This window comes from Syngnathoides biaculeatus, chromosome 7, assembly GCF_019802595.1.
Source record: "Syngnathoides biaculeatus isolate LvHL_M chromosome 7, ASM1980259v1, whole genome shotgun sequence".
NCBI classification, from domain to species: domain Eukaryota; kingdom Metazoa; phylum Chordata; class Actinopteri; order Syngnathiformes; family Syngnathidae; genus Syngnathoides; species Syngnathoides biaculeatus.
In genome coordinates this window covers 16,471,383-16,495,369 of record NC_084646.1, presented here as the reverse complement: position 1 = coordinate 16,495,369, position 23,987 = coordinate 16,471,383, and the positions used below count along the sequence as shown (strand labels likewise).

Genomic DNA, 23,987 nt, shown 5'->3' with positions numbered 1-23,987 from the left:
TTCTGCAATAAAATAATCATTAGCCTATAAAATTTTGAAAAATGCATTGGTGGTGTATAAATAGTAGGTGGCAAGTAACGTTATGGATCTCTGGCCTTGTACTCTCCCCAAAGACCTCAATAGTTTTCTTTGTCTTGATTCCCTTTTTGATCAATTTGCTGTGCTGCCCCCAACAGTGAGACTGAAGGTCTGAGTTATGCAAACAAATCCAGCAATCCATTTTCACGAGACCTAGCTATTAATCCATATAATCCAACGTTTGAATAATTTCATCTGTTTAATGTCAGGGTTGCTATTTAGTCCGTATGTTTGATGGCCTCAGTTGGAAAATAAGCAGAAATGTAATCAGCGCCATGATCTTGCTTACTTGGCAAAACTTGGAACCATCTAAAGTCTGTTTAGCTGGCTTTGCAAAATGAATTTCTCATATTTTTCCATGTTTCTTTTGTGATGGATGAAGAAACAAAGTTTCTTCATTTTGCATTCCATTGAGTCTTGGGCTTCCTGAAAGACTAAAAAAATGGGTGACATGCTGAGGTGTAATTGGTGTTGTTCTACTCTCCTCGTCACTCTCATCCAATGGTCCAATGTAGATGAGTGTTCCCCCGAGTCGGGCTAATGATTTTGCCTAGTGATTAAAATGAATAGGAGAGTATGTTGCTTTTGTAGTATCTGGACCCCTCCATCATTAGTGGATGGCTTCCTCTTTTTCTGTATCATCAGTGTTACTCAGGCAGCAGATTCATTCAAGGCCTGGGGTTGGCTTTCATGAGCACAAACTCAAAGGTTCCCCCACTTCTTGTAATCATGGACACCACTCTTCTAGGCCTTTCACTGTCGTCTTTTGGCTCCTCAAAGGTGCCTTTGATTCCTTTACATCATAAACCCAGGCCGGATTGTGTCACTTTATGTTGCCGCTCTCCTTTTTTAACTATGCAGCCCAACCCTTCTCCTCACCCTTTTCCCTATCCTCCTTTTTTCCATTCTTTCTTAGGCACAAACTAATCAATTTCTGTTTTTATTTTTCATGTCCTTGGTTTGAGAGCTGATTTAGCACTCTCCTTTATTTCAAGGAACTTGCTGTATGCTTTGTTTCATCCATGTCCCTCTTCTCGGCTGCCTTCATTCACCTTTTCATAATTGACCACCTCTCTTTGTTTTTCCCTTCCCCTGCTTGAAATTAATAATACAGAAGAGAGGAAATGAGTATTTAAGACGAGCTAATGCCAGTCCCAACTTTTGTGGCTCACAGTTCCACAGTGTCTCACAGGACCAGAAACATTTTACGGCTAACGAATGCCCTGCTCTTGGCGTTCTCATGTTCTTTTGTCTGTCTGTCTGTCTTACTCCGTTTCAACGTTACCTCTCTCAAACTTCATTCAGTAAATTAACCACTGTAGCAAAAACTTACATTTTACGTTTTGTAGATATATGTTGTTTACCTTGGAGAGTTGTCAACATTAATGTGCTGGAAAAAGTATAACTCTTCATATTTTTATTTATTCGTCTAACAATTGTTTTTAGGATTTATGATTTAAGATGGCACTCTCTATTGTCAGTTAAGCAGTCTGTCTTGTCTTTGTTTGTAAAGACTTGTTCGACTTTCTATTTGCACCATTTTGCTAATCAGTTATGTCTTGGCTTTTTTGATCATTTTTATCAGCAGAGAGGGCCACAGAGCTGTTGCAGGGCTTCTCCACAGTGTCGCCAGACTCTCATGGGTTTCACATGTGCTCAATGTGCACATGCTCTCGTACGTGAAGAGCACAGGGCTCTACTGGTGATTCTGCCAATCTTGGTGTTCGGTGGCAAATGCCAATCGGACTACACAGTTAGGTAGGAAGCTCAGGCTCCATTTGTGTACGTCAGGCCCTCATACCACCCTCATTGAGTCGTTGTCCAACTGTTTGAGTAGAAACATGCAAATTAATAGCCTGCTGCAGGTCATTTTGTAGGGCTCACGCAGTACTACTTTTGTTCCTGTGTGTACAAGGAGAAGATAGTGGTCCTGCTTCTGGATTGTTGTCCTTCTTTAGCCCTCTCCATTTTTCCCGGTGTACTTACTGACCTCTATGCTCTCAACACTTTGCTGGGAGACCACCAACCTTTTTACCACAGTGTGGCTCAATATGCCGTCCTGGATGTCCTGCACGACCTTAACAACTTCTGTAGTAGGAGACACCACCTCATCATTATACTTGACACGATCAGGATTTTTGGGCTGGGTGATCAATCAGAGAGTTAAAAAAAAAAAAACAATAACCAGTCAGCTATCTCATCACAACATGGAGCAATTGGTATTTAAAAAACCTGTTAATTCACTGTATAAGCTATCAGAATACAAGACTTTATTGCAGTAATCATGCAATCATGAAATAACAAATTTGTCTTGTAATCTGATCCGTGCATTGCATGTCTCTCAGCTGTCTCTCTTCCATAAACCCAATGTTTTTTTTTTTTAAATAACTTTATTGGGTGTCAGATATTTAAAATTCTATGTCAGAAGACATAGAACACTACTATATAAAAATAGACTAGCTTTTGGATTCAGATATACTGTGCACGACAGTGATGTGGAGTAAATTTCTTTGAGTCCATCAATGACGTCACTGATCAGATTGGTGAATTATGACATAAAAACCTATGACCCAACCAGCGAAAAATGCCAATTAGCGGTCAATCCGATCAGGCCGATAAAATCTGTGTAAGGTCTACTCATTTGTCTTGAGGTCAGAGCACTGCCAAGATGAAATGGTGACAAAAAATAGCCAGTAAGTATGGGGACTGTCCGAACCATCTGGAGAACCATTACTGAAATGAGTTGTCTCGCTGATTGCCCCTCACTTCCCCCTGTTGTCTTACCCATTTCCCCAAGAGCCCGTGAAATTGATTCACAATCAATGATCGATGTTGCTTTCTGACTGGACAGCTCGGATGTCTTTTTTTTTATTTATTCATTTTTTTTAAAGGAATGTATGTAAACTGAGGAGCTGGAAAGTGTAAGTCTCACAACTCTGAGGTCCTGGGTTCAATCCCAGACCCGCCTGTGAGGAGTTTGCATGTTCTCTCCGTGCCTACATGGGTTTTCTCTGGGCACTCCGGTTTCCTCCCACATCCCAAAAACATGCAACATTAATTGGACACTCTAAATTGCCCCTAGGTGTGATTGTGATTGTGCTGTTTGTCTCAATGTGTGCCCTGCAATTGGCTATCAATCAGTTTAGAGTCTACTCTGCCTCCTGCCCGTTGACAGCTGGGATAGGCTCCAGCACTCATGGGGCCCTTGTGAGGATAAGTGGATGAGAAAATGTAAGTATGTATGTATGTTAACTGCTTGTCTATAACCTTTGTCTTGATGATAACTGTCAGGAGCTTAACCATGCATTTGTTCTTAATATAGGTAGTAGTGGCAAGTTACTTTTTATTGTTAGCTGGGAGCTGGAATGAATTATTACTACCAACAGATTTTGAAGACTTACTTTCTTGTGTCCATTCTTTCCTCATGCTGATTTTACTCAGCTAATGGTGACATGTACCAGTGTAAACAAGCTCACAGGGAACACATGAACTGGCAATTCAGTAATCAGGACATTCTCCATATGATAAAGTAGGTCCATCCATCCATCCCATCCCATTCCATTCCATTCGTTCTGTGATGGGACTTTACTGATGCTGCTTTGCCATTCAGATTTTTGTTACTGATGTGGAGAATGCCATCTTGATTTAATTAAAAATTATATATTATATTTTGCTTTAAAAAGAATGTTTCTCGACATTATGAAATTCTATCTTAATAATGCCTTCAGGGAATTTCCTTGAATGGTGTGCAAATAATCTGTTGGAACCAGAGATGACCGCTTCAGTTTGATGGTGAAAGGTCAAAGTTGTGACACTGTTTTAAACCATAAGTTAAGAATTTACTTAATGTTCTATTTCTCCACCTCTGAGAAAAGACTGTTTTATTTCAAGATGTCAAAGAACGCAGTTTTTATTTTTATTACTTGTTTGCGACAAGAGATTTGAAAACGCTTTATGCCAGAGGCTCCAACTTTTCCAATAATGGCGCGTTTAGAAATAATATTGGATGCGTGGGGCGTCCTTGACATTCTTTTAATATTTGCTTACGGTAAAACTAATCAATCTTTTTAGACTGGTGATTGTCCCATCTTTTTTGCATGGCTAAAATGTAGTTGAGCTAGCATGCTTGCATTAGTCTTAAACATCATAAGCTTTATTACTGCATTGACATTCTTGAATATTAACAGTCACACCTCCTCTTCCCTTCAGTGGAAAAATATTTTCCCAGGGCATCATGTTACTAGCCTGTTAATTCATGTTTCACAACAGTGAAACTATGCTTGCTACTTTTCTTCTTCTGTCTTCTTGCCCAGATCACCCTTAAAAAAGATACCACAGTTCCAATGTTTTCTAATTTTCTGCCTGAACAAAAGTTTTGCTTAATTGACTTTGTTATTAGAGCAGTGCCACGTGGTGTTTAAATTAAAAACTACATTTCAGGAAAGAAGAAGCTAGAGGGAGAATTAAAATGTTATTTTAAGGACTATGTCATGCTCCAGTAAAAACAAGATTGGCATGGACTGGAGCGAACTTGAGACATACAGCTCCAGCCCAGCAGTGAGCATTTGGCAATTATTTTCCCATTGGGGTCCTGTGAGAAACTGGAACTGTTGTTCAAGGCCACACCAGCCTGCTAACCTGAACTGTCTTCATTTACTGTATTTATATTAAGCAATGAATTTTCTTTTAAGCTTCTGTTATAATTAGGAAATAGAAAATATAAACAGTCATTAAAAGTACATTTATAAACTTCACTATTCCTCCATCCATCCATCCATCCATCCATCCATCCATCCATCCATCCATCCATCATCCATCCATCCATCCATTTTCTTAGCCACTTATCCTCACAAGGGTCGTCGGGTGTGCTGGAGCCTATCTCAGCTGTAAACAGGTAGGAGGTGGGGTACAACCAGAACTGGTTGCCAGCCAATCGCAGGGCACATGGAGACGGACAGCAATCGCACTCACAATACATCGCTATTTAATCAACATAAAAAATATTCTACAATGTGTTTACGATTTTAAAATTTTCTATATTTGGAACAAGTGCTCAAATCTTTCGAATATTTCATGTAGAAAAAAATACTTTAGGCTTTTTTTCTGCTTTGTCATGTCATTACATCGTCAACATGAGCGAATGTGGTGGAAGCCGAGCTTACGTGTTTTCATTCAAGGAGTGACACGGTAGTTTGCGAGGACAATAAAAGAAAGATGGTGACGACGTCAAAGAAGACAGATCCATGACATAAAAGACAAAATTCCAAAATTGTAGGATCATTTCAGATTCAGTTCAGTGAACATTGGTGAGGTCTCTCAACCAAGACATACAGAATAAGGTAGAAAAGCCAAAATGAATGTTGTGCTAATCAGAATCAGATATATTCCTGTTTCAATAGATATAACAAACCAAACTGAAAACCGTCATTAAAAAAAAATGTCTGTGGATTCTCTGACCTGTTCCGCCTCTAAATGCCATATTGTAAAGGTATTGAGAAAGAAACAATTGAATACTGTACCAAAAACAAGCATAGAACGTTCATGAGGTTTTGGATTTTTGTGGAACAATTAATCTTGGAGTAATTGTGGATTATTCAAACTGTGAGAGTGACTGCGCCTTTACCTCTGTTGATTGGTCACTTCCTTAATTAATTGGGCTGTTTGGACAGGATAATAATTCAACATGACAGTCTTAATTGATTGTCTTGTCGTGAGATGTGAATTTCAAATGCCCTCTGGATATTTTGACACAAAGGCAGGCAGGAACACAAGAGGTTTGAAGAGAGGAGTTATGGTGCCAGCTTCAATCTAGCAAAACACGTCTAAAGTGTGAAGAGTCAAATAGGAGGCAGCAAGGCCACTGGGTGAGCCATTGCTGTATGCTTTATCATAATACTGCACTTACTGTACGTAACACCCCAAACCTGACATAAATGCAACTCACTGTAATAATTTCCAAGAATAATTAATGTAAATCTTTCTAATATAACATTTTTTTAAAATTGTTTCTCTGTCTGTTGTATACCATGTGTAAATTAGTTACATCTGATGAGCTGAATTGCTCTTTTTAGTGCCATTTCAACTTAATGTCAAATCTCATTAAAAATGTTCAAGCGGTCTTTACATTGTCAGAGGAAATGTGCAGTAAGTGATCTAGGTTCTAGGTCAACATATATATTTTGAGAATAGTTTTCCACATGATCGTTTTACTGTAAAAACAAACTGCTGATTTTGGCTAAGCCAAGAATAAGCTAGGAAAAAGCGAGTGTGGCGGAGCAGCGGTCGTTGTTAGAGAGTTCCGTGTCCTACCTAAAAGAAACCAGTGGCTTTTTTTCATTTTTTTACAGTACGTACGTGAATTGTGCCATTGGATGTAACAACCAGTCATCCCTCACTCACTGAATCACATTTCAAAATGCCACAAACTTAATAGCTGTATGTTATACTTTCAATTTTTATTGGATTATTTTTTCTTTTGCGTGCAATACAGAATATCTGCGAAGAGACTGCATCAGTGGTGCACAATTGCGCATGCGCGCACTTTAGAGGGAACATTGGCTGACGTTGCGTTTTTTTTTTTTTTTTTTGGCATGCCGTCCCGTGATCAATCAAGACTGCCTCGCTATCGACACATTGACCACCCCTGGTCGATAGGAATGGTTCAATTGTCATCATGAATTGGGAATTTTGTTTCGACTTTATTATTATGTTACACCGCAGTCACTGATGGTGTAGTGGTACACTTGGCTGACTTTGGTGCAGGCAGCGTGGGTTTGGTTTCCACTCAGTGATGGTGTCTATTTGTGCGTTGCGACTGACTGGCGACCAGTTCGGGGTGTAGTCTCTTTCAGCCGATGTCATCTGGGATCGGCTCCAGCGCCCTGTGACCCTAACCAGGATAAGTGGCAATGAAAATGGATGGATGCATGCAATAATATGTTGCATACTTTCCAGTGTACACTGGGATTGATCCTTGAGCAACTGTGAAGTGTGAGCACTTACCATATAAAGCAGACGTGTCAGGGATACAGTGTAATAACAAACCAGCAGTGTCTCTTAACCTACTTTTATCAAAGGTTTCTCGAATTAATCCAGATAACATTTTATATCTGCATGTGTTCAATGTTTATGCTACTAAGCTCACAAATGTGGGTCAGACCATTTTTGGAAATTGTCTTCTTAGGCTTCATGCCAGCACATGGAATTATGGAGTATTGTGCATACACATATCCAGTGGAGTCCCCTCTTTGTAAACTATTTTATTAGAAAAAAATAAAGATGCGAAGCTGCTTAAATGCTGGTATAACCAGAAATTCGCTTGGAGGAAAGGCAAGTTGAGGTAGTGATGTATCATTATCTTTGTTTCTAGAAATGTGGTGCATGATACAGTATACCTCTGCTTGTTGCAATGTGAGAGAGACTCCAGACAAAGAGTGTCAGATTCACAGACGTGACACCAGATCTCAATTTTTTAAAACCAACATACACCCTGCACTTTTACTTGTCTACTTAATTAGTGGAATGTCTACTTAATTCCGCTCTATAAATACTTATGCTGCTTTAAATTGAGATGAACTCAACTACTTATCATACTGCTCTTTTATTGACCAACCAGCACTTCAATTTTTTTTATTTTCAGACTGGAGGAACCGGATTCCGGCATTAACAATGGAGATGGACACTCAACCACAAGGACAGCAAGCGGCCGTGCCAGTGTTTCAGCCACAGGTAAATAGATGCCCCACACCGACACACTCTTATGCATGCCAACTGATGATACTGTACTGCCTGTTTTATTCAAAGATTTTTTTGGGACAAAGTTGCAAGCTAATGCAGTGATTGTTCAGTTTAAAAACTGAATGCAAAATGTTGTAGAACCTTGATTATTTATATTAAATGTTTTAATTACATAACATTGCGATCCATCTCAGTAGAATGAAATAGTTACTCTATAACAATAAACATTGATAAATTCTCCCCCGACCTTTGTGAGGATAAGGGGCTCAGATGATGGATGGATATTGATAAATTCATACATCTCAAAATGCGTCAGTCAGGAATACAGCATTATTGACTTAAAAAAATCATAACTTCTGAAGTCACTCTTTAATTGGCTGTCATTATATTGTGCAAGTGTACCCAATATTGGATAACATATGTACGCCTCCTACTAATATAATTCAAGTAGCATTATCCACAGTGGTTCATTGCTTTTCACTCTTGAAAACTAGAGTGCAGTAGGTTATAGTGTTTGTCCTTTGTCACATTGTGAACAGTGCATTTAATCAGTCGTACTTGGGCTTTTCCTGTATTATGTACTTCCTACTTTGTTTCAATCATACTTCAGATTGTGGGAGAAATTGTGTGAGATAGGCAGTAGTGGATGAATGCAGAGGTGTTTCTATTGATGAGAACTCGAGAGGTTGGCAGACCCAGGCCTCCCCGCATGCCTCTTTTGGTTCGATAAACTACTGTTTGCTCATTGCAGATGTGGTCGCTGCTGGATTTTAATACCGTCCTTCAACATCAGCTCTATTGATTTTTTTTTTTTTTTTTTTTTTTTCCAGAAGGATGTTTTTCCCTCCATAACTATTGAATAGAATTTAAACAAGGATGTTCATCCATATGCCCCTGAGTAAATGTGGATTTTTGCTGGGGAAAAAAAAAAAAAAAAAAAAAAAAAAACACTAAAAATAGGCCCTGGTTGTTGTTTCCCTTGCAAGGGCATTAAAACATGAACACTGGTATTGTCAAGGGAGTCAATTTATTCCAAGTTTTGTAATTGCAAAATTAAGGATAATTGGGTTCTCCACATAAGAAACTCGGATAAAAGCTCTAATGATTAATTTGACTTTAGGCAACCCCCAATACACCAACACTAGATCTGTGGAGCCCCCAGTTGTTGATTAGATGTTCTTTTTCAGGCTTAATGATTTTTTTTCCTCACTGGTTTTCATGCAGTTTCTAGTGTTTTTCGTGTATTAATTCCAGCCCCGCACTTTGTGCTAATCTTAGGATCTTTTCAACGTTGCCATCTGAACTGAGTTCACATTTGGTGGGGATTTGAGCATCAGTAAAACATCACTTAAATTAGATGGCGTTCTAACCTGCCTCTAGACAGATGCATTTCAACATGTCACGTATCTGTTTGCGCTTTCCCAAGGGTCATTGTACTTACTAGTACAGGGAGGGGGAGGGGCACCATCCTCCTGAAGCAATCTTTATTGTATCTGTAATGAAGGACATTCTCTATTGCTTGCAATATATTGTAGTTTGTCTGGGTCCCGGAGGTGTGATGCATATGCATAAGGTAAACGAGATGAGCTGGTAAGATGTGCATTTTTAATGGCACATTTGCTCTTGATGTTAGTAGCGAGGTTGAGAAACTGCCTTCAACACTACACACTCTTTCCAATATGATTTTGATTGTCGCTGCACAGTTTGACAAGCACAGATCTGTGCGTAAGCGTGAGATGGAGTAAAGTGGTTGTGGAGCGGATTGTGAGGCGAACGCAAAGCACCTTTGGGCTGAATCCTGGCGTTTTGGCTGCCTGGTTGGCTCACTGGCTGAGGATGAATATTGCATGGTGTCATGCTCAAGGGGGGTAGTGATGGGTAAGAGTGGGTGTGAGCCCTTCTGCCTGCCAGTCACTGTCTCTTCCTGTAGTCCTCATGTTCTCTTTAGTCTATATGCCTGTTAATCTAGAATCAATTTCTTTAATGCAGTATTATATCACAGTACTCTTATCCTACAGTATCTAAAGGTTATATTTTCATTGTCTCATTATAACAATAATATACATTCCAGACACCACTTAACCAATATTTGCAACTACAATATACAGTGTGGATAAATGTGTTGTTTTAGGTTTTTGAAATTCTTTGGTTGACTGTCACATTTTTAAAGGAGAAAAATACAACTATAAAGTTTTTTCATTCAATTGAGTTTTGCAAGAAACTGTTACCCCTCCGTCCGATCCTGTCTGTATTTGGCCAGTAAGATTTTATGCGACGGCTCAGCTAAAGGTGAATTCCTCTAATTACTCTATGGAGTACAATTTGGTGTTGATCCAAACAGATGTCATTGGCCTTGGTGGAGGGCTACACTCTTTTTATAGTATTTTTTTTTTTCACAGCAATTTTCCCAGATTCTGAGAAGTGTTTACTACTGTATCCACAACTTTAAAAGTTTAACATTTTTCTGACTTTCACTTGGGCAGTGGCCCAGTGTACTTTAAAAATTAGCCAGCATGGTGGTGATGTACTTGGAGTGCCGATGTCCGCCTCTCTCTCCTCTCCGCTGCTATTGGCCTTTCTGTGGCAGCCGCTGGCACTGCCGAGCTGTCATATCAAACCCTCTCTCCCTCTGCTGCTTGTCTCTCTTCTCTCCTTCCCCTCATTTCCCGCCCTGCCCCGTCAACCTTCCATGTGTCTTGTCAGCTGTGTTTGGGAATGGCGTCTTTATTGGTCAGCCTGTATCACACTTTGTCACATTTTTTTATCTCTCTTGCTCTTTCTCTCTCTCTCTCTCCTCTCTCTCTCTCTCTCTCTCTCTTTCTTTCTTTCTCTTGCTGTCCCTTGATGTCTTCCTTTGAGCGTTGAGAGGCTCATGGCTCTTATACGTCACCCTTTTGCCCAATATGCCGTCCCTAACAAATACTACCCATAATGCCTTGCACCTAATATCCTCCCCATGTACCTTATTCCAATCACTAGTCAGAATGACATAAATGTAGATAAGTATAGGTGGCACACCAAAAGATTTGGGGAAGAGCCAATGATCATCATTGATCAGGAATGGATAGGTTTCCAATTACGCCATCTTGTGTGTCATAAGATGTCAGAGAAGACAGGTGATAGGTGAAGCGTGAAGTTTTTTTTCCCATCGTTAATTTATCCGATTGGTCTAGGGACTGTGGTGACGTCATTGGAAAACTATCCATTGCTGCTTTTTTATTTTACAACTGTTACTTTTGTTTATCCATACATTTGTTTATGCAGTGCTTTACATATAATCCAAACCCTCCCCTCCTTATTCTTCAGTCACCCCAGCGTCATTCAGGGTCATTCCTCTGTGACATCTCCTTATGTGTGTGTGTGTGTGTCTCAGGCCCTCATTTCATCTCGGAGCCCCTGATTGTGTGACACCCATGTGCGGCAGATGAGATGGGTTGTCAGTCAGCTGTGGCCTGGCTACCCTTTGAAGGCCAGGCCAGGGGGTGAAGAGGTGCCGCAAATGGCCTGTGAAGTTTACATACACTGCCCACTGCTAAACAGATTAGCTCTAATGAACTGTCTAATGCTGAGGCTCCTGGCTGACATAATCCTGCCTGGCAGGCTGGCCCCTCGGCTGCCAAAAAAGACGCCCTCCCTCCAGCCCTCTCTTCCGCCCTCGCACGGCCTCCGCTGCCACCCAAGGCGACTCCATGCGGGGAGGTGCCCACTGTTAATCATGCCGGACAGTGTGCGATCTGACATGCAAATGTAGGTCATTGCATATGTAAATGTGTGATTACGGGGCTGGCATGCCAGGACACATTAGCAAGACTATGCTCTCAGCAGGCGGTTGTCACAGCGCTTTAGAGGCTCATGCTAACATTTGTCAAGCTACCATGCAGCGAATGAAAGCAATGCCCTCTTGTCCTCTTCTCTCCCTCTATCTTTTTTTACCCATCATGTTTTTACACCTAAACTGTACACAGTACATACCATTCGCATCACCCTACACGTATTTCACCATAATGGTATTTTCAGTTTAAAAAAAAAAATCTTTAGGGTAGCTCTGGCTGAGTTTGTAGAGCGACCCACTCTAGTCCAGTGACCAAATGGTTACCGGTTGGAATCCTGGCTCCTAATGCCCGCTGTTGAAGTGTCCTTGGGCAAGAAACTAAATCTTTAATTAGTCCCAGTGGGCCTGACAATACCTAGCATGGCAGCAGCCGCCCATTGCTGTATGAATGTGTGCGTGAATGGAAACCTCTGTAAAGTGCTTTGGGGACCTTGATGGTCTAAGTTAAAGCACTGTATAAATGCACGTCATTTGCCATTAAATGCAAACCTTGATCAACATAGTATGTTATGATGTAACAGTTCTGCTCATGTTTCTGAGTGAAGTACTGTGCTGGAACTGCCATAGAGGTGTCATAATGCTGAATAATCGATTCTTGTGGTTCGTGTTTTGGTCGCCGTTAGAATGACTCCAAGACATCTGGTGGCAGAGTCACACAGAAATAGCAAACACACTTCAGAGGGGTTAATTGGTCTCATCGTCTGATGGATTCAGGATTCTTACATTTGCTGTCAATCAAAGGAAATGATGAAATGCTTCCCCCTTCGCTTTAAGCACATTTTTTAACTGCCAGCGAAGCTGTTAATCTTCCCAAATTCTCACTAGATGTGTAGTAGCCAGCATAAACCTGAATTAAAATGTTTTATCCGTGACATTCATGCAGTTCTGTCGCATTTATTGCAATGAAAACATTAACATTATTGATTTATCATTCTACATTTTCAATCTTTCTATTTTCATTTTATTTCAGATCTGTCAGACTCAGTTATTTCCCAATTTGCCAAATGATTATACATTTGCATTACAATGGAATCTCCAAAGTTGAATAGGTCACTATTTGGAGTTCGACAAGGCTAAAATCGCATTTTCTTGTTATAGTCTCCCTATCTCTTTCCTCTGTCCAAAGCCACATGTCCCTGAGCTGCTCCCACGGCCACTTTGCCAACCTTACATTCTGATATTGTTACCTTCTGTTTGGTTCCGTAATCGCCTTCTACGAGTTTACCAAAAGCGGTAAAGGTCACTACAGCCTGGTCTGTGTTTTGTCACATATATGTATTTGGACCCATGCCTGCACAGTCAAACATAGAGAATGTCAGTATGCAGACCAGTGCCAAATGGTTAATACAAAATAGCAGAGTGAAAGAAAAGTGTGACTTTCCCATGGTTTCACTAACTTTTTCACTGTGACTCCAACAAGAATTTTGTCAGTCATGCCAATCATCTGCCTAGTAAAACATATACCAGTCACATATTTGGTTCCCAACCTGATTTATGAAGTTACAGTGCACTAAACATAAGCCAGCTATATATATATATAGTATAGTATATAGTATAGTATATAGAATTGTAATACCACAATAGTGTTTTTTTCTTATATTGGCAGGCCACACGCTATTAAAAAAATGTTGGGTCAAAGTTAAATAGAAAGAAGAAAACCCCAAGACTTACAGTGTCTAGGTAGGTCGAGATAAAAGATACGGTGACAGTGTCCAATTTACACTGAGACTCAGAATTTATAAAGCTCGCGACATGTATGGCCAGTTTTGTGTCCTCCCAGCACTTCTCAGCATTACAAACGTGTAACAAAGCATGTAAATTTACAGGTAGTGTGTTACATGAGAAGCAAATAGTTCCATTTTGGGCTTGAACGTGGGGGGGACGGCTCAATGTCATGTCATTATGAATCTAAATGGATATCATCAGTACTATCTGCTTCCTTGTCAGCAGCACTTTCTTGCCTGACGGGTGTAGGGCACCACATTGTTGCGGAAAGCTCGCTCTTGTCGCGGTGAGCGTGCTGACCATGCTGAACACGTTTTATAATAATGAGAAGACGCCGTTTCTTCAGAAAGGAGAGCGTGCAGCTGGAGGAGAGTCACTAAAAAAGGCAAAAAAAAAAAAGGAAGAAAAAGACAATAACTTTCAACCACCATGTCTAATATAGTGAGACTCTGTTAAAAGTTAGAGGACAAAGATGTTTTGGTGTCAGTTAAAATTCATATTTACAGCGTTTTTTATTTTGTAATACATGAACGGTACTTCCAGCAAGTTGTCAACTCTGGTTTGGATGAAATTTAGTTTTTTATTGCGTGTATGGAGCACTCCCTAAACATACCCAAAGATTGTGGCATCTTAGTGTATTCTATCCGCTCCAAGTGCTACCGGAAGTGACGTTGCAATTTCCAAGTAGTACGCTCTATGGTATATGCGATAGTGAGCAAAATTCTGGAATATGAGGAGGAGGAAGATTTCAACATACAGGAGCATGTGTTTCAGTCATATGGCACAAGCGTTTACATAATAAGCAGTATTCCTGTATTTTCTGTGTTTCTTACTTGAATAGCTTGATAACACGCTTCACAGATAGGCCAAAACGCATACAACAGTTCTGAAAAGTACTGCGTGGGTCTTTTATCCCTACTACCCAGTACATTAAAAAACCAGAATAGTCATAGGTATGTACAAAGAAATCCTCTCCTCTTGCCTGCACCGCTTTGCCGAAGCACCATGGCGGCTGCGAGATTTAGTTCTGTTTCTTGTGGTTGAGGTCCCGATGGCTGGTGGGAAAAACAGTTGGCAACGCAGTTGGTTTCCACCCTCTGCCTAACTACACTTGCGTATCCAGTTCATTCTGCTAAGTCTACCTCCAAACACGCCGGTTCGAAGTGATCATCATAGAGGTTGGAATGCTTGCTTAGCACCCATAGTTGACCAGAGTTCTTCCCCTTTCAATTGACTCCCCCCCCACGAATTTGGAAAGCCAAAGAAACTCTTGACACAGCTTGTATCATTTGTACAACCAATACCTGCAGGATTAAACACATGAAATCGCTAAAGCATATGACATCAAATATACAAGGGTGCGAACAATAGCACTCTACTCCAAATGAAGGTGGTGTTTTGCTAGTGTTTTGTCACAGTGCCAGACCAGAGAAATACCAGAAGGCTCTAGATACAAAAATCAGAAGGAGGATTTTCAATCATATCCGTTTAACTGCCGTATATCTGCTATATAAACACTTTGAAATGGCAGATGTGGTTTGCAAAGGGTTCTAGAGTTAATCAAGAAAATGTTTAACATCTTTGTCCTCTGACCTTTAAGGGAGCATTAAAACGTGCACTTCCGAAAATGCAACCACATGACATTTTTACTCGCGCACACTGACAAAAGGGTTGCATATGCGACCATTTTGATCACAGTCTCGAGCCCTGCTAGTGTCATCTGAGATTTAACTCAAAAAGTATCACCAAGTAATATGTTGGCTTTTTTTCTTCTTCTAATATAGTGACAATCTCATGACTCCACTTTTTTTTTGTATTTTGAGTCTTTTCATTTGATTTTCAGAAACCTTTGCAGCCAGACATGGGCCACAATTCACTGGCTAATTTCCAGATTGAGAAGAAAATAGGCCGGGGACAATTCAGTGAGGTTTATCGGGCGAGGTATCTTCTAGACAACACATCGGTGGCCCTGAAGAAAGTCCAGGTAACAAACTATTCAAATTTGCTATGCTGCCCAATTGCACATAAAATACACTTTTTTTGTAATTATCCATAATATACAGGATATTTTAAAAAATGTAAACAACTGGCAATAAAATCAATTTAATTTTTTTTTTCATTAAATAAATTAATTTTGTCATCTTTTTTTTTTAACAGAAGTTAGTGTTGCTCACTAAATTATTTTATCCTGGTTCAGCTTTTATATACTCACTCATACTTTGCATTAGGATATACAGTACATAAATACATAGAGTATACTGCTTGTACAGTAGGTTAGCATCCGTCAATTCTGAAACACTAGTCAATAAAATGCTACCTGATATACAACAGCAACTTTCTTTTCTCGTTGTTTTTTTGCTTCTTTCTCCGGAACTCCGTCCATCTTACATTTGTCGAATGTTCCATGTGTGTCCTTTTCCTTTATCTCTCTCCTTTTTTGTTCTCCTAATAGATATTTGACTTGATGGATGCCAAAGCTCGGCAAGATTGTATCAAAGAGATAGATCTTCTTAAGGTAGGCAACCCTAGAAGAGGAAGATTATGTCATTTGTGCCACTCTTTTTCTTTTCAGGTACCACAGCAGAGTCGTTGCACCACAAGAAAATAATTCATCTGCAAAAGGGAGCTTGGGTGTGTTTGTGTAGTGCTTGTGGGTGCATTTGTGTTTTCCTTCTTTGTATTTGTATGAATACAAAACAGTATGTTGTGCACAAATGAAAGAGTGTCTGTTTGGGACTGAAAAGTACATGTAATATCTGAAGTCTTTAAGTGATCTTGGGCTAGTGTATCTACAGTAGCTTCTTCCAGGCTTGTAGACTCATAATCTAAGGCCAAATGATTAATTTTATAGCGCTTCAATGGGTCATATCAGGAAATTACACCCCCATTCTTATATTGTGGTTGGCTTTTGCTTTCTCAAATGAAGTATTTATTACACTACCGATTAGACTGTTAATGAAATGCTTGTAAAAATTGAAAAAAATAAATAAATCAGGAGACATTTTTCAGATCCATTTCTTGTGTATTTCCGCATTATGTTTGCCTTCACATTTCCACTCGTCTTCCATGTATAATCACTGCAGGCTATTTCTGCTTGTACGCTTTCTCACGTATACATTAAGGAGAGGAAGGAAACTAATTCGATTAGTTGTGCCACTCTAAACACTCAAGTGTAGCTCCAGGGGTTGATCAAAGGGAAGGATACTCTGATGCAGACGCCATATTGTTGAGAGATATAAACTGAGCAGCCAATCTTTGACATAATGCTAAAAGACATGAGGGTTAACGTTGGTCTGTATCTTTGACCTCCTACAAGTGGTCATGCCAGGGTTCACTGTCACTCTTCGACAGGTGACTCCCAGATTTTTTTTATAGACAGTGTTCTTAATTTCCTTCAATCTCTCCTCTGCTTGCTGTCACATATCAATTTTCTCCCAAGTTCTCTCACACACAGCCCCTCCATTTCCTCATACCTTATGCCTTTAGCTTTAGTTTATCATCTCTCCAAGCTCATTCAAGTGAACACAGTTCTGCATGGCCTTTCACTACATACCTTATAATAAAAGCCCGAGTGTGAGAGCCATTTTTCCTTATCCCCCCTCTCGACAGGCCAACAGGAGACACAGCCAAATCAGAATAATGAGAGGCACACTGACATGGACCGACTGGAATGACACACATACTTGTGCGTGTTTCCATACACGCATGCATGGGCACACACAAGGACGCACACACACACACACACACACACTACTATTAGTCACTGCCTTTCATTGGTCTCCCTATTTGTTTGTTTGTCTATGTGCATTTGTTTTTGCTTATTCATCTGGATTGGCCTGTTCTGACATACCAATTTCAACTTGAGAATCCTACTTCTCACTCAGTCCTTTTGTCCCTAGTGACTATCCAGCTCTCTGAGATTCATTTAGGCTTCATCGTGCATGAGGTCCTGGACCTACGTGGTTCTCATGCATTGAGTCCTGGATCTGCGTGCTTCTCTTTGTCAATTACTATCAAGTCTAAATTATGTTCTAATGAATAATGAGGTCAACAAATAAAGACGCTCATTACGGTACGTTATGTGTGCATGAGGATGTGATTAGACAGTTTGTTAACTGACGAATAATAACAATTATCCATTAAGTAACAGGCTTTTTTTTTTAATAAAACAAATATCTCCAATATTCACTGCATGTTTTGTTTACTTCTTCTTTTTTTAAAATTGCAACTGTAAAAATCGTTTAATTAAAATAATGTAAAAACATTAGCCACAGCCAATACGATAATCTTACATTGGTTCAAAACTTAGTTCAGCTAATTTTATATTTTTCAAGTGGCTTCCTAGAAATCCCATTTCTTTAAGCCACATCATTAGCTCACAGAATATTATAGCTCCCACAGTTTTACATTAAGTAATTACACACGGTGGTGGGTCCCAGGCTCTGTTTGTGATTACATAATCCAAACCTCTGTGATATTTCCTTATTATTATTATTTTTGTTTTACACCAGGCTTCCAGCCGTCATTAATATCGACATCTGCATATGACTGTAGCTCCATAATCCCGTTTTCTTTGCCTGAGGTTATAGTTATTATGGCAGAGGAATTGACTGGGTAGGGTTGTCATTGCTCTCTGGCTGAGCTATAGTGTGGATACATGTAGAACTGACATGCCGAGCCAAATATACTGTACATCTGGCAAGGGAGAGGCGAGGGAAAGATGGAGACATGGTGAAGGTAGAAAGGAGGACAAGTGTGAAGGATCAGGGAGAGATGCAGAGATGTGTGGAGAGTGCACTGTACTGTACGCAGCCCTCCTTTCCCTTCTTCTCTGCATCATTCAGTGCATGAACATTTCTTTAATCACAGTGCAGAAAGTGAAGCCAAGTGGAGGATATTTGTCACATTGTTCTGTCCACTTGCACCCCCCCACCCCCCAAAAATAAATAAATAAACAACACACTGGCATGTCACACAAGTCCTGATCTGCAGCACTCTATATATCATTCCTTTCTCTCTCATGTCTTCAACTCTGTTTAGATTGCCCTACCCTCCTATCTCAATTATGATATTTTTCCATGCTTTCCTCCATCAGTCTTTTGAATTCATAGTGTCCTTCATGCCCCTCATGGGACTTTCCCTGTTCTCTTCCCTCCTCATGCTCTAGATGGCTAGACTTTTATAACGGGAATTGTTGTTCTTCCCATATTGACCAACCAACAGGAAGGAATCACAGCCTGAGATAAGCCGGGCTTGTTTTTCTGACTGCCAGCCTTGTCAGCCTGTCAGGCGTGTATGTGGTGGTGTGCGTGCGTGTCTGCATGCGTGTGTCTTGCACGAGTTGTTGTCATCACAGTTAAGAGGGGTTGTTGTGACATGTCACCCAGCTTTGTCACACTAGAGGACAAAACCATTTTTTACGTTCATGCGTGAAAAATAAGAATAACAAATACAGTATCTATTAAACTGTTTTACAAGTAATTGGTTTTCAATGGGGAGACCTCAGAATGTGGTCAAATAAATGGTGGCATTCATTCAGCAGTGGCCTTTATTAAGCTGCATAAAAATGACTAGTGAGTGGCACACATCACACTCTGCAGTGAGAGCCTCAGCCTCTCTTGGTGGAATGAGTACAACAAAAATTAGAGATGAGGGGCATCATGGTTAAGCTTGTGTCTCGAAAAGGGATCAACATCCATTTTCTGAACATGCTTTGACTTGAAGGAAGGGACGTTAAATACAAAGCCACACGTAAAGAGTGCAGCAGAGTTGTTTTCTCCGCGAGGTAACTCTGTTCAGCCATCTGTAAAAATGGCATAACTGGACAAGAAACGCGATCCCCTTGTGCAATTATTTCTCCAAACTCACAATAAATACACTGTATGAATGAGGACTGTTGTCAGGCCAGCCTGCAGTTGAAAAATCAGTCCAGTAAACCGCCACAACAATTGTTCATACTAAGCATTACGGTAATGCAGCCACAACTTCAAAATAAAAGCATAAAATGGCATTGATGTCCAATGCATTGTGAGCGTTTCATTTTGAAGTTGCCCTGAGTCACACATGTTATTGTAAAGCATAGTATACAAAAATTGTTGCAGTGGGTGGTCAGACTGTGTTTTCGATTAGAGCAGGGCTCAGCAACCTTTTTGAGGCTGACGGCTACTTCGTGATCACCGATCGTATGTAGGGCTTCATGACCTATTTGCGGTAAATTTGAGACTCAGTTCATTCCACGTACATAAGATATTTTTCTTTTAAATTTATTGTAATAAATGACATTACATGTATTTTAAAATTTTAATTCACGTAAGCAAGTCAGATTCAGAATTTAAAGCACAAACAATAGTAACAATTTGTGGCCTATAGTATTTTTAGAACATACTTACCTCGCGGGCGCCTTATATGGTCCTCGCAGGCTACTATTCGCCCGCGGGGACCGCGTTGGTGAGCCCTGGACTAGAGGCTGACCTGACTGCACTGAGAACTGCAACTGTCGAATTATTGGCAGTTTGCGACCACAATTGGCCTATGGTGAAGAAGAACAATGGAGCTGTTGCTGTCCTTGACAATTGAGTATATTGTTGGGGATTTTCAAATTCTTGCAGCCTATTGTTATTGCATTTTATGCATAAACTGTAGTTGCCTCCACTGAGTTTCACATTTGTATTGCGCATATCATACACAAGGTAAGTCAACGTCCTTTACATGATTAAAAGCATTGAAATACAAAGAAATAAAAACATTTGGAAATAAAGGAGTCCTACATTGACAATAGTCTTCACCCTATCCCTCAGACCTAACATTGCATTTAGACTAGTGATGAGTTTTTTGTTAGGCTTGGCTCCAATGGGGCAGAGAGAGGTGTGGGAGATTGAAAGTGCTGGCTCATCTCATTTGTCATTTGCTCCTCCGATTGTTTGGATGACCCTAATGAGTCAGTTTGTAGTAGTATTTTTTCAGTTAGCCCTTTTAAAATGGGAAATTATTGATTCAAGTTGACTTGTATTATCTATGTTTATTTAAAGATTCGTATTGCAATGAATACTGTTTCCATATCCATCCATTAATCCATTTTCTGAGCGGCTTATCCTCATAAGTGTTGCGGGAGTGCTGAAGCCTATCTCAGCTATCCTTGGGCAGGAGGCGAGATTCACTCTGAATTGGTTGCCAATCAATCGCTGGGCACATAGGGACACACAACCATTCACACCCACCTAAGGGCAATTTGGAGTCTCCTGTTAACACATGTTTTTGGGATTTGGGATGTGGGAGGAGACCGGAGTGCCTCGGGAAAACCCACGCAGACATGGGTAGAACATGCAAACCCCACACAGGTGGGTCCAGGATATAAACCCCGTTCCTCAGAACTGCGAGGCTAATCCCCCCCAACCAGACGCTCCACCGTGCCGTCACTGTGTCCAGATTGTTTGTCAAAAAAAAAGTACTGCAATAAAATGTTTTCCCTAAATCTCATCCATGCTTTTATCTCAAGTAGACTTTAATATTGTAATGGTCTTCTGACTGGACTCCCCAAAAAGAGTATTAAACATCTGCAGCTTTCTGACCAAAACAAAGCGGACAGAGCATATGACTCCAATCCTAAAGTCCTTGCACTGGCTTCCAGTCAGCTTTAGAATAGGTTTTAAAGTTCTGCTACTGGTCTATAAATCAGGAAATGATTTAGGTCCTGAATACATTAAAGAAATGCTTACAGAATACAAACCCAGTAGAGCTTTGAGATCGGCTGACTCAGGTTAAATAGTGGTCCGCTGAGTCCAAAGCAAACATCGTGAAGCAGCATTTAGCTGTTATGCTGCACACAAATGGAATAAGTTGGCAACAGAGGTGACATAAGCCCCAAGTGTCAATGTTTTTAAATCCAGGTTGAAAACTCTTTTTTTTTTTTTTTTCTCATGCTTTTTAGAATATATCCACCTTTTGATATTACTTGCACTGTATGTGGTTTTGTCTTGTTTTTAATATTGTTTGTCTTTTTTATTGTTTTTATCCCGCTTTAAATGTTGTATCTCTTTGTTTCAAATGCCTTTAATCATGGAAAGCACATTGAGTTACCTCATGTATGAAATGTGCTATACAAAAAAATTTGCTTTGCTTTAATGAGGAATCATTTTTGTAAATAATCATAATAATTACAATATTGATCAAAGTAATTGTTTTGGCCATAATTGTGCAGGCCCATTTTTTTTTCAATATTCTGGCTATTAGATTTGTCATTATCTTCAGGACTCAGTGTAGGCCAGTCAAGCTTCTCCTCACCAAATCTATTTAAGCATCTCTTTATAGAACTTGCTGTATGCACTGGGGCACTGTCATAACCAAAAAAGCATTTTCCCCAAAGTGTTCCTGCAAAGGTGAATGGATAGAAATGTGTTGATCTAAGAATTACAGTTCAAGGGTGCTGTGGAGATTTAACAATGTGAAAATGGGTATTGTCTAGAACACATTACAACGGCAATAAGGAGAATAACCAAAATGACAACAATAAAGGGCCATTTGAACTACACAGACTCCTTTTCTATGGTGGAGCACCAGAACACCAAATGGTGAAAAATTCAGTTCGGAAGGAATATCAGGCGGACAACGCTCTCCGATAGACTGAAAGCCTCTCTGGGAGGGTTTGAAGATGTACGGGGGACAGAACAAACCATGTTGCAGCCATAACACAATGTAGCTGCCTCCCTTAGGACACCATTTTCCAAAAATGAAGTGTTTTTTCTGAGATTATTTTCAAAAATAAAAGGAGGAGAGTGAGGAGAAGACTTGCAGAAAGGGAAAGCTTATGAGAAGTTCCATCTCAGATGCCAATTAATTATGGGGATGAGAATGGGAGAGTTTGGCTGTTCCAGAGAAGAAAACTTTTGACTTTGATTCAAGAGTGCCAGTACCCGTAGTTGCAAGGAAGTTATACTGTATGCTTGTTTGATTTTTGTCCATTTGGGGCAGTTCTGAACTTGTTACCTTTAAAACTTGAAATTTTGAAACAGTAAGACAGTGCCAACTCAAAACCTATAAATATGAAAGTTTGTTAATGCTCATGAAAATAAAATGGGTACGTGTTATTGTGATAAGTATAATGCATTGATAGGTCCCATTGGAGTTGTAAAGTTAGACACCACACGTCTCTTCAGGGGTGAATGAATGGGGCGGGAGCTTTATTTATGTATAAATACTGGATTGTTCTAGTTGCATTCCTCATGCATTTCTTCTCTTTCTCCCACAGCAACTGAATCATCCAAATGTGATAAAATACCATGCGTCTTTTATTGAGGACAATGAGCTAAACATAGTACTGGAGCTAGCTGATGCCGGAGACCTGTCGCGTATGATCAAGGTAAGTGACTTCCCACAACAACAGTACCATATTTAAAGAGTAGTGCACGTGAACACAGAACAGTCTAGAATTAATGGATACGTGGATACTAAATATCAATTATCAAAATGTGGTTGCTCGTTAATTATTGTAGCATAAACTCCCCTCCAAAAGTATCGTAATATCCCATTACATTTTCCAAGCCGCTCATCCAGTTCGGCCGCAGGTGTCAAAGTCAAGGCCCGGTTCAGATCTGGCCCGCCACATGATTTTAATTGGCCCGCCGCAAAGGCAAATAATGTCAACTTCCATGATTCTTGTTCAAATCTGTAGCAAGATTTCAAATTGCCATATGATAGATAATGTTGACATATTGAAAGCATTTTGTGTTACCAAACATAAACAATACTTGAAAAGTTTACCCTTGATGTCTGATTCCAAAACTTGGTTATAAATGTCGTGTGTAAATTTGATGAGGCGATAAAAGATTATGGTTTCACAGTCATAACTGTCCTCTGTGGGGAAACTGTAACCACAATGTGGCCCCCGACAAATATTGACTTGAGTCCTACCTGAGTTAGGCAAAATCAGTTTTTGCTGTAGACAGAAAACATTTAGGGTTGACAACAAAAGATGACTACAAAAGATCAACATTTCAGCTTTTATTTCCATGTAGCTAACAAACACATTTCTTGATGAGCAAAAACGTTTGAAAAGATAAACTGAAAAATCAGATTTAAGTGAATGATACTTAGTAATATTTAGTTAGGACACACCTGTAACATACTTTAAAATATATCTCTCATGCTAAATGGGTTGAGTTAAACAAAACAGCTTTTTCTAAGTAGATCAGATCCAGTAATTATTTGTACAACACTCCAGAATATAATGGAATCTTTTTCTGTGTCAGACCACTACTGGAGTGCTAAAACGTTAGTGGTACAGCACTGTTAGGATTGTGCTAACATGAAGCTTAGATGTCAGTTTCTCTACACTGGCTTTGATTGACAGTGCAACAAGGAGCTTATCCAGTTGCCACTCATGCCATGCAGTACAAAGTGATTTTGAGAAGATAGAAAATAATCGTATGGAATTGGACCTCTCATTTACATTTTGCATTTATTTAAGGATTTTTAAATGACTTGCCAAAGTTTACAGGATGTAGCATAGCTTCATCAACAGGACCTCGTTTTCTTCCTCTTCTTTTCCTTTGGGCTTGTCCCGTTAGGGGTCGCCACAGCATGTCATCTCAGATGAATGCATATTTGTTTGGCACAGTTT

The 23,987-nt window shown here is 39.9% G+C and overlaps 1 protein-coding gene across 1 annotated transcript in view; it reads left to right on the top strand.

Annotated features, from left to right (window-relative positions):
• Positions 1-23,987, top strand: part of nek7 (NIMA-related kinase 7) — a 65,105-nt gene that overhangs the window by 15,116 nt on the left and 26,002 nt on the right. The window contains exons 2-5 of the mRNA XM_061825430.1: positions 7,718-7,806; positions 15,216-15,356; positions 15,825-15,887; positions 22,617-22,727. Of these exons, the coding sequence (XP_061681414.1) occupies positions 7,747-7,806; positions 15,216-15,356; positions 15,825-15,887; positions 22,617-22,727 (375 nt within the window). The 5' untranslated portion in view covers positions 7,718-7,746. The remainder of the gene's footprint in view (positions 1-7,717; positions 7,807-15,215; positions 15,357-15,824; positions 15,888-22,616; positions 22,728-23,987) is intronic.